The 12,049-nt window shown below is 47.2% G+C and overlaps 1 protein-coding gene across 1 annotated transcript in view; it reads right to left on the bottom strand.

Moving 5' to 3' along the window:
• Window positions 1–10,634, bottom strand: part of DNHD1 (dynein heavy chain domain 1) — a 355,748-nt gene extending 345,114 nt beyond the window's left edge. Inside the window, exon 1 of the mRNA XM_075334063.1 lies at window positions 10,171–10,634. Coding sequence (XP_075190178.1) covers window positions 10,171–10,634 — 464 coding nt within the window. The remainder of the gene's footprint in view (window positions 1–10,170) is intronic.
• Between the last annotated feature and the right edge of the window lie 1,415 nt (window positions 10,635–12,049).

Below are 12,049 nucleotides of genomic sequence, written 5' to 3'. Positions count from 1 at the left end.
GGAGTACGTTACTTATGGTATTGACTGAAACCAATGTCCCCACTGCCATGAGATCTTCCCGGAGCTCCTTACTTGTTGTCCTTGGGTTAGCCTTGACTCTTCGGACAAGCCTGGTCTCGGCACGGGTGGAAACTTTCAAAGGCTGTCCAGGCCGTGGAAGGCTAACAGTAGTTCCATAAGCCTTCCACTTCCGGATGATGCTCCCAACAGTGGAGACAGGTAGGCCCAACTCCTTGGAAAGGGTTTTGTACCCCTTGCCAGCCTTGTGACCCTCCACGATCTTGTCTCTGATGGCCTTGGAATGCTCATTTGTCTTTCCCATGTTGACCAAGTATGAGTGCTGTTCACAAGTTTGGGGAGGGTCTTAATTAGTCAGAAAAGGCTGGAAAAAGAGACAATTAATCCAAACATGTGAAGCTCATTGTTCTTTGTGCCTGAAATACTTCTTAATACTTTAGGGGAACCAAACAGAATTCTGGTGGTTTGAGGGGTTGAATAATAAATGACCTCTGAATAAACTTTTCACAATTTAAAAAAAAAAATAAAAAAAGAAATAACATTCTTTTTTGCTGCAGTGCATTTCACACTTCCAGGCCGATCTACAGTCCAAATGTCACAATGCCAAGTTACTTCCGAATGTGTAAACCTGCTAAATCTGCAGGGGGTTGAATACTACTTGTAGGCACTGTATATGGGGAACAGCGGCAAAAGCCAACCACGCTCAACCAGCGCAGTTACACAGTAGAGGAAGCCTAATATACAGCCGTGGTGACCCCAACGCTTTCTCTGCCGGTATATATGTGAGGAACGGCAGAAGCCAACCACGCTCAACCAGCACAGCTACACAGTAGAGGAGAGGCAGCCTAATATACAGCCGTGGTGACCACAATGCTAATCACTGCTGGTATATATGTGGGGAACAACGCCAGCCAACCATGCTCAACCAGCGCAGCTACACAGTAGAGGAGAGGCAGCCTAATATACAGCCGTGGTGACCACAATGCTAATCACTGCTGGTATATATGTGGGGAACAACGCCAGCCAACCATGCTCAACCAGCGCAGCTACACAGTAGAGGAGAGGCAGCCTAATATACAGCCGTGGTGACCACAACGCTATCACTGCTGGTATATATGTGGGGAACAATGCCAGCCAACCATGCTCAACCAGCGCAGCTACACAGTAGAGGAGAGGCAGCCTAATATACAGCCGTAGTGACCCCAACGCTATCTCTACCGGTATATACAGTCTTATGAAAAAGTTTGGGCACCCCTATTAATGTTAACCTTTTTTCTTTATAACAATTTGGGGTTTTGCTATTTCAGTGTCATATATCTAATAACTGATGGACTGAGTAATATTTCTGGATTGAAATGAGGTTTATTGTACTAACAGAAAATGTGCAATCCGCATTTAAACAAAATTTGACAGGTGCAAAAGTATGGGCACCCTTATCAATTTCTTGATTTGAACACTCCTAACTACTTTTTACTGACTTACTAAAGCACTAAATTGGTTTGTAACCTCATTGAGCTTTGAACTTCATAGGCAGGTGTATCCAATCATGAGGAAAGGTATTTAAGGTGGCCACTTGCAAGTTGTTCTCCTATTTGAATCTCCTATGAAGAGTGGCATCATGGGCTCCTCAAAACAACTCTCAAATGATCTGAAAACAAAGATTATTCAGCATAGTTGTTCAGGGGAAGGTACAAAAAGTTGTCTCAGAGAGTTAAACTGTCAGTTTCCACTGTGAGGAACATAGTAAGGAAATGGAAGAACACAGGTACAGTTCTTGTTAAGGAAAAAATGGAGGACAAAAAGGAGTTTTAAAGGTGAAAAAGTTAAAAATACATTTTATTGAAACAAAGTGTTAAAAAGGGAATTTTTACATTTCCATGTGACACAGAATTATATAGTTATAAAAATGAAAACAGTACAAAGAGGAAGTACAGTGGGTAAGCAGAGCAAAAGTAACCTGAATTGCGCCCAGTGTCAGGTAATCTATTAGTAATCTTATTAGGAATGTACGGCTACCAATAAAGGTCAGAAATAATACATAGGGCGCCTGGTATACAAAAGCCCGTGGGTGGGAGCGATGGAAAGGCAAGCGGCAGTGACCGCAGATACGCCCTGTACCTAGCCTGAAAGTAATCGCCGGGTGAGCGGCTAACAAGGAGTCAGCGGTAATACCTGGGGCGCCGGTGCACACAGCCTGCAGATGGAATTTCCTATCAGGAAATTCCTTTATTGTTACTAGGTAGATTTAGACTGTATGAAGTTTGTCCCTATGTTCCTCCCTTAGTTGGCTTCTTTATAGAATGTTCCTCCCTTCTCCTTCAGTTCAGTCTAGAAGAACCATTGCTGAAGACACATGTCTACAACCCTGTACAGATTATTCCTTTTCACCTGCCTTTACTTTGTACTTAATACAAGATTCTAGAAGAAAACTACAGCGTTTATCCTGGTCTTTCTACAAGTCATTGTTTCTGGCTGAGTTAAAACTATCTGTTGATGCCGGAAGTGTGAGTACAAGCATACATTTATATAAAGGGACTGATAATTAGAGCACTTGGGATTCACAGCTTCTAGGAAGAGACAGAATAGTGAAAAGGACTAGCTGTGACCGGGATTAGTATACATACATCAGTAAAGAACCTGTTGTGCTATACTGCATACAATCCAGAGAAAGGATTACCCCAAGGGGCTGATAACAAGCCACAGCATAAAACTTTATAGCAGCTTCAGACAAAGTGCAATGGAAAGTATTAACCTGTTATCAGAACTGTGTGCAGCTATAAATCTAGAATCACCCATAAGCTAATTGTAAGCAGCAGCCAGAGACTCTGCAAATACATTCTGCAAACACAGGCTGCTCCCAGATCAGATTACAACATTGTATTGATCTCCCTGACAACCAGTGCAGAGCAGCATTCACTCTTCTTGATGGAGGCAAATAGAACCCTCTTACTGCCTGTCCTAGAGCAACAAGAGAAAGACATGTACTCACACTTAAATTACCATGAAAGATCTAAGCGGTTAACCAAACCAACATGGATGGTTAAAGAGAACCTAGAAACAGCCAGAAGTGAACTGGTTAACCGCACAACATTATTGCAGAGAAGAGCCACCAAGATTATTAGAGGATTGGGTGGGCTGCAATACCAAGACAGGTTATTAAACTTGGGGTTATTTAGTTTGGAAAAACGAAGGCTTAGGGGGGATCTAATCACAATGTATAAATATATGAGGGGACAGTACAGAGACCTTTCCAAAGATCTTTTTACACCTAGGCCTGCGACTGGAACACGGGGCCATCCGCTACGTCTTGAGGAAAGAAGATTTAATAATAATCACAGACGAGGATTCTTTACTGTACGAGCAGTGAGACTATGGAACTCTCTGCCGCATGATGTTGTAATGAGTGATTCACTACTAACATTAAGCAGAGCCTGGATGCCTTTCTTGAAAAATTTAATATTACCAGTTATGTATATTAGATTTTATGACAGGGTGTTGATCCAGGGAACTAGTCTGATTGCCGGATGTGGAGTCAGGAAGGAAATTTTTTCCCCATTGGAACTTGTTTGCCACATTGGGTTTTTTTTGCCTTCCTCTGGATCAACATGTTAGGCTACGGGTTGAACTAGATGGACTTAGAGTCTCCCTTCAACCTTAAAAACTATGATACTATGATACTATGATTGTGGCAAAGAGTGCAAAAACAAGTGACTGTTTTATCTGCGCCCGGTGCTCATGAGCTACCCCCAGAGGGAGACCTTGAACAACTATACTCAACATACCGGCCTTACAAAGAAATTTGTAAAAAATATTCCTCTACCCTGCTGAGAGCAAATACGTCTGAGTCTCAAAAACAACTACAGGACTTCCAACAGCTTAATGCTGAACGAGACCAAACCGTGCGCGACATTATGAGTGAGACTGAAGCAAAAATGGCGCAAATGTCAGGAGCGGCATTTTACAAATCCAGGTCCATTAAGAGCTCAAGGCACTCACTCAAATCAGGCTCATCAAGGTACTCAAACCTCAACGAGCAGTTCATAAAGGTGCGCTCTGAAGCAGAAACAAAAGTACAAGCCATCTTCGCCCAGAGAGAAGCAGAGATGAAAGCAGAATCTGCACGCAGAGAAGCAGAGATGAAAGCAGAATCTGCACGTAAAAAGGAAGAAATTGAAACCTTACAGAAGGAATGTGAACATGTAGCGGCCATGGCAAGGCTAAAGGTCTTTGAGCAAGCTCTGGGTGGGAGCCAAGAAGGCAGCGCCAGTTTGTGTGATCTCGACACAGAAGACTCACTTAAGCGTACAAAAGATTACGTGCTGAGCCAAGCTGACGAACCGCCAACTACCATCAACATTCCCGTCAGCGCTAACACTTCTCCAGAGCCTCAAGACACTGATCCACCTACAGCTTCCAGCCTTCTAGGTCAGTCCAATGCACCTCAGACTTTCAAGCCTGAACCTGCTTCATATTCCAATACACAGCCACACCCTGCGCATCAGCAACCACTGTATGCCCATGTCTACATGCAACCTAACATGCCGGCAAGGCGCTATACTCCCAACAATTGTGTAGCTCTGGCACCGCATACAACAGAGACTGTACACACCAAACCGGCGGTTGCTGGTCTAAACGCCTACGCCACTCCGTACTTTCCCATGTTTCCGAACCAAGAAGCTACGAACCACGCAACCAGCACCACGCAGTCAGCAAATGTGCCCCCAATGTCGGAAAGATCAGATATGTCCGACTTTGTGAGGTACATGATCTGCCGAGAACTCACCAACACCAGTCTCACAAAGTTTGATGACCAGCCCGAAAACTACAGAAGGTGGAAGTGTGCCTTCAAAACCGCAACACGTGACCTCGGCATTACGGCTGCTGAAGAGCTGGACTTGCTAATCAGGTGGCTAGGGCCACGGTATACCAAGAGAATCAAGAGACTCAGATCCGTCTACATCAGTGACCCAACAACTGGTCTCGCAACCGCATGGGACAGACTAGAGAAAGGCTTTGGCAGTCCTGAAGCAATTGAAGATGCATTGCTGAAACAACTATATGACCTTCCCAAAATATCTGGCAAGGATGCTTCAAAGTACCAGAAACTCAGCGACCTGCTGTCCGAGCTCCAGCTGGCCAAAACAGACGCACACCTACCTGGCCTCAGCTACCTGGACACCGCTCGTGGGGTGAAACCCATAGTCGCCAAGTTACCTTACAACGTGCAGGAAAGGTGGACCACTGTAGGAACAAACTATAAAAAAAAAGAGCACCAAGTCTCCTTCCCTCCATTCTCCTACTTCTGCGAGTTCATCAATGGCATCGCGGAACGTAAGGCAGACCCCAGCTGCACCTGTGGAGAACCCACTGACTCCACTTCACCAGCTCACAGGTATGAGAGCACTCATCAAAATGACAGAAAATGTAGGGGCCCAGTATCAATCAAAAAAAACGATGTTCTACCACCTACACCAACGTCAGCACCAGACAAGGGCAATGAAGGCGGGAAGGCGGAAAATCCGAACCGCCAGTGACCTATTCACAAACTGCCACACCCTCTCAAGAAGTGCATTTGCTTCAGGAAGAAACCCCTTCAAGAACGAAAGGAACTCTTGAAAAGGTTTGGGGTATATTTCAGGTGTTCTGCCTCTACAGAACACCTTGCCAAGGATTGTAAGGTTACAATTAAAGTGCATGGAGTGTGACAGCACGGATCACGTACAAGCGCTCCACCCATCTCAGCCTGATCTTGCACCTACACCTTCTCCTACCACAAGACATGGCGGGGAGAGTACAGGCCAAGCTGCAAACCAAATCACAGTATCCTCCTCGTACACCGAAGTCTGCAGAGAAGATCTCTGGGACAACTCTTGTGCGAACATATGCCTAGTAAAAGGTATATCCCAAAGGTCACCCAGAAAGGGCTGTGAAGGTGTACAGCATCCTGGACGACCAGAGCAACAGGTCACTGACCAGGTCCGAACTTTTCGACTTGTTCGGCTTAAAAGGAAATGCCTACCCTTACACACTTGGTACTTGCAGCGGCATCTCAGAAGCTTGCAGAAGAAGAGCTAGTGGTCTCATGGTAACATCTCTTGAAAATACCATAGAGATACCTCTACCAACACTCATCGAGTGCAACCAGATACCGGCTAACCGGGAAGAGATTCCGACACCGGAGGCAGCTCTTCACCACCCTGACCTGAGAACTATCGCCAGCGAGATCCCAGCTCTCGATCATAGTGCAAAGATCCTTATTCTGCTTGGAAGGGACATCCTCCGGCTACACAAAGTACGCCAACAAATCAACGGGCCACACGACGCGCCATTTGCTCAGTGCTACGACTTAGGCTGGGTGATCATAGGAAAGGTCTGCATGGGCAGAATGAAGAGTCCCGACGTGATCTCCTCCTACAAGACGCACATCCTCCCAAACGGTCACGACACTCACTTTCAACCATGTCCGAGTCACTACTGAGTGAAAGAGAGGCTGAGTGACACCACGTGGAGACAGCAGCCGTCAGACTGCACGGATGCACACCACCTCTGGGATGACGACTTCGGGTCAACAGCGTTGGAGTCTACAAACGAAGACAAAAAATTGGCACCGACAAGAGAAGACAAGGAATTCATAAAGATTATGGATAAAGAGTTCTCTCAAAATGACTCTAACAGTTGGGTAGCCCCATTACCCTTTCGGTCTCCAAGGCCAAGGTTGCCAAACAACTTCCAGCAAGCAACCGCAAGGTTCTCCTCTCTAAAACGCACCTTGAAAAGACAACCAGAGATGGAGAAATACTTTGTCGACTTCATGCAAAATATCCTCGATAGAGATCATGCTGAACAGTGGCATCACATTCCCACCAAACAAAACCCAGCTGACCGAGGAATGAGACTCATTGCTATGTCCAAGCTCGGCGATAACATGTGGCTGACACCTCCAAGTATCTTATACAAGGAGACCTGCGATAACTATGTCGGCAACATGTACGAGCTGGTGGAACCAGAATCCCTCAAGGAAATTAGACCAATCGTCTCTGCTCGCTACACTTCAGTGACATCAAAATAGAAGTTGAGACCTCATCGCTTCGAGCGCTTCTCAAGTTGGTCATCTGCGGTACGAGCCGTAGCTCGTCTTATTCACATCGCTAACTGTTTCTACAAATCTTCAATATGCCACGGCTGGCACATGTGCGTGACTCATCCTGGTGTCATCGACAAAGAGCGTGCCAAACAATTCCTGTCCGACTGTGGAACTAATTTCACAGGGGCTTGTAAGGAACTGAAGCTAAACAACTTCTTGGCTAGCAATGGCTGTACCTGGGTGTTCAATCCCCCACACTCGTCACACATAGGTGGATCCTGGTGTGGATCCTGGCGTGATAGGAATCGCACGAAGAATCCTTGATTCCATGCTACTAAATCACAAATTTCCTCTCACCCACGAAGTGTTGGTGACCTTCCTCACAGAGGTATCCAATATAATAAACGACAGACCTCTGGTTCCTGTATCATCCAACCCCGACGATCCAATGTTTCTCACTCCAGCCACACTCCTCACACGGAAAATTGGAGCTGTTTCAGTCCCTCCCGGGGATTTCAATCAAAAGGACATTTTCAGACGTCAATGGAAGCAAGTACAACATCTGTCCAACGTGTTCTGGCATCGGTGGAAGACCGAGTATTTGCATCAGTTTCAAAGCAGTCACAAATGGCAGAAGTCATCTCCTAACCTGCAAGTAGGAGACATTGTCTTGCTGAAAGACAGAGAGGCTCATCGCAACGAGTGGCCAATGGGACACATCACCAAGGCTGTATTTAGCGACGATGGAAAAACCCGGAAGGTAGAAGTGAAGGTGATAAAGGGCGGTTCAACCCGAATCTTCTTTCGTCCAGTCACCGAACTCGTGCTACTTTTACCGAAGGAGGACGTTACATGAACTAACTTTGTTGTTGGACACTGCCACGGCGGGGAGCGTACCTTCTCTTACCCTTGCTGTACTGAGACACAACTGTTCATACCCAATTGAACCTTGAACTTTTCCTTTGGACTAAAACTTTACCGTTGGTTATTGGGTTGGAGGAAGAGTTGACATGTTAGTGGCTTCCCCAATCTGAAGATGGGTTTGTTGAACTTGAATTCATTTTCCTACTTTTACATTTTTACGCAAGGACTATGCATCATCAATCAAGCATGGACTTGAATTCAGTGTATTACTGTTGCATTTTTTGTTTGTCTCTTTCTCATTACAGGTTTCGTGACATTAAATCAGATGATTTCAGACGGGGAGTGTTGTGTACCATGAATGGGAACAACCTGTTGTATATATTTCTTGCATTGCATATTTTTCCTCCTATCAGGAAATTCCTTATTGTTACTAGGTAGATTTAGACTGTATGAAGTTTGTCCCTATGTTCCTCCCTTAGTTGGCTTCTTTATAGAATGCTCCTCCCTTCTCCTTCAGTTCAGTCTAGAGGAACCATTACTGAAGACACATGTCTACAACCCTGTACAGATTATTCCTTTTCACCTGCCTTTACTTTGTACTTAATACAAGATTCTAGAAGAAAACTACAGCGTTTCTCCTGGTCTTTCTACAAGTCATCGTTTCTGGCTGAGTTAAAACTATCTGTTGATGCCAGAAGTGGGAGTACAAGCATACATTTATCTAAGGGACTGATAATTAGAGCGCTTGGGATTCACAGCTTCTAGGAAGAAACAGAGTAATTATGATGTATATGATACCCGTACGTGGTGTACATTATGATGTATATGATTCACTTGTGGAGACACGGGGCTCAGTGGGTGCTCTTGTCCGCTGGCCCAGCCGCCTTTAGAAAGACAGCGTGGCTCAGGGCTCATCCCAACTGAACGCACGACCTCCTTAACCGTGGGCGGAACACTACTCAGACAACACAGGGTGAGGGAATCACAATATTAAGACTTTATCGGATCCCCAAAATATTCACGGCACATAACACATAACCAGCAAAACACACAAATGTAACAGGCAACAGAGTCTCACCCTTCCGCTGGCTCACCAGGAATTTAGAATGTCCATGCCTCAGAGGTTCCAGGGCTATTTATCCAATCCAGCAGCACCCCGCTATTGGCAGGCACCCACCGAGAATGGAATAACGCCAGATTTAGGAAGCTGGCTGAGGTCTGCAAAGTCTGTAGCCAGGTGACTGGATTGTCCCAACCTGGGTTTCCTCCTTAATAGTCTCTGGTATGATGATATGATATAATCCTGGCAGCCGGAGACAAAATCCCTAGACTGTGGATATGGTCTCCAATCGGAACCGGAGTCCCTAGGTTGAAGCCATGTAGCCAAGTGATCCTGTAGTCGGAGCCAAAGTCCCTAGACTGAGTCTACAAGGTATCTTTGTCCTGATCCCCTAGCCAGCTCCTAAGAGCTTAGACTGGATCATGCACATCCATCAACCACTGGTGACTTAAAGAAATCCCTTTTATAGCCATAACCTTCCCTTAGGATAAACTGTGCCCTTGTCGGATTGGTTGTACAAGATTGCTTCTCTTATTGGATGAATTTCAAGCTGCATGGATAATGTTCATTTAAATGGTGTGGATAGAAAGACTGAGGATATCTACATTTGGTCTGGAATGCACAGACTAGACAATGGTCACTGAGGTAATTTACATTAGATTAGCAATACACAACTACATTACAATGAATGCTCAGAGGGTCTGGTCCCAAATAGTTTAGTAAACATGAATTAACACAGAAGAACAATACGTCTGGTTGAATCTTAAGAAACTTTAAGCCATGCTAGGCATTGGGTGTCCATGTCGTCACAACCCCTACGTGGTGTATATTATGATGTATATTTGTTCACGTGATCCCTTCTCGGAATTGGATCCATGAATTCCATCGTTTGTAATATGGGGTGAATACATTATTTGTAATAGCATAATGTTTTTCATATTTTTCATGAAGGGCAAGTGTTTTAACAATTTGTGATCTATTGGGGACGTCGATTTTCTTCCAATTGGCTGCAATTCGGTTTTTAGTAGTGAGGAAAATATGGCTAATAATGGGTCTGTATATGGGATCTATTTCTTCTAGGGCTTTTTGAGGGGTGAGGACAATGTCTGAACAACTGATGTTATGGATTAATTTCGATACCCACCTGGAATGTGTCCTGGGCTCCGTGTCATGGCGTACTATCACCGGGAGGTCTGTGCGGAGGGCCCGGGCAACACCTTTCTGGCCACACTGCCACATGGACTCCAGAGCTGCCAGCTCGGCTCCGACATCCCCCACATAATGCGCCAGTTCATGTACATAGATGGGGGACTGCTTGGTTGGGTACCGCTTCTCCAGATCGAGGGGTAGTCTGTACAAGGCTGAGGTGTCAGGCGGGAAGGCAGTGCGCAATGCACCCGGGACATCCAGGTCACTCAGGAGGAGGCGCTGTCGTTCATACTGTCGGTTCAGCTGCTCCACAGATCGCAGGAGGTGCCCACGTTCACTCACCAGAGCGTCCCGGAATGGGCGTAAGAGCCTGAGAACATCCAGCAGCTCTAGCCACCAGGACCGGCTACAGTCAGACCTGGACAGAAACTGGACCAGTGCCGTGGCCAGGGCCGACATGTCACCCGAAGCACCACGAGCGGACGACGGCTGCACCTGGGTGAGGAGACGCCGCAGCTCCCTGCTGGCTGGACAACCGACACCACCATCCTGAGGCCCTGTCAAAGTGAGAGAGAAATGTCACCACTCACATCCAGCACCACTACTCTACAAGGCAGATAACAGCGAGTGCGACCCACGGCGGGGGGAGGGGGATGTCTGATGACAGTCGCTACCATGACTGCCAGATTCTGTATAATGTGACCACAAGTCGCTGCACAGCCCGAGCCTCCCGATGACATCACGTACCGGGGGGAGTGGCGGTGAGGTGTGGGGGCAGCGGGGGAAGTCGCGTCCTCCTTGGCCATTGTGGTGATTCCATTACAGCAACACGTTGAAAAGCATCCTGGGAAAACAGGAAACATGAAGGACAAGAGCTGGTTAATATAGGCAACCCCCAATAGACACAAACATAAGGTGCAAGGCTGCCATAGGCCCCGATATACTGTCACCAGTACAGACACCGGGGGCCCCATAGGCTGTCACCAGTACAGACACCAGGGGCCCCATAGCCCAACATCAGGGGCCCCATAGCCCATCACCAGTACAGACACCAGGGGCCCCATAGGCTGTCACCAGTACAGACACTGCAGGCCACATAGCCCAGTACAGATACAAGGAGATCCATGTACAGAACCACTACAGACACCAGGGGGCCCCATACCCCGTCACCGGTACAGACACCGGGGGCCCCATAGCCCGTCACCGGTACAGACACTGGGGGCCCCATAGCCCCTCACCGGTACAGACACTGAGGGCCCCATAGCCCCTCACCGGTACAGACACTGAGGGCCCCATAGCCCCTCACCGGTACAGACACTGGGGGCCCCATAGCCCCTCACCGGTACAGACACTGTGGGCCCCATAGCCCCTCACCGGTACAGACACTGGGGGCCCCATAGCCCCTCACCGGTACAGACACTGGGGGCCCCATAGCCTATCACCGGTACAGACACTGGGGGCCCCATAGCCCCTCACCGGTACAGACACTGGGGGCCCCATAGCCCATCACCGGTACAGACACTGGGGGCCCCATAGCCCGTCACCGGTACAGACACTGGGGGCCCATAGCCCGTCACCGGTACAGACACTGGGGGCCCCATAGCCCGTCACCGGTACAGACACTGGGGGCCCCATAGCCCGTCACCGTACAGACACTGGGGGCCCCATAGCTTGTTACCAGTACAAACACCAGGGGCCCAGTTACTTCTGCAGAGGATATAGGCAACAGATCGATCTTACTGTGAGGCGATTCTCATAAATGAGGCCCTAGTTACTTCTGCAGAGGATATAGACAACAGATCAATCTGACTGAGAGGCGATTCTCATAAATGAGGCCCTAGTTACTTCAGCAGAGGCTAACTTTTAAAACTAAA

This window comes from Anomaloglossus baeobatrachus, chromosome 2 (genome assembly GCF_048569485.1).
Source record: "Anomaloglossus baeobatrachus isolate aAnoBae1 chromosome 2, aAnoBae1.hap1, whole genome shotgun sequence".
NCBI classification, from domain to species: Eukaryota; Metazoa; Chordata; class Amphibia; order Anura; family Aromobatidae; genus Anomaloglossus; species Anomaloglossus baeobatrachus.
The sequence above is the reverse complement of the archived record's forward strand: the minus strand, read 5'-3'. Positions and strand labels throughout refer to the sequence as shown.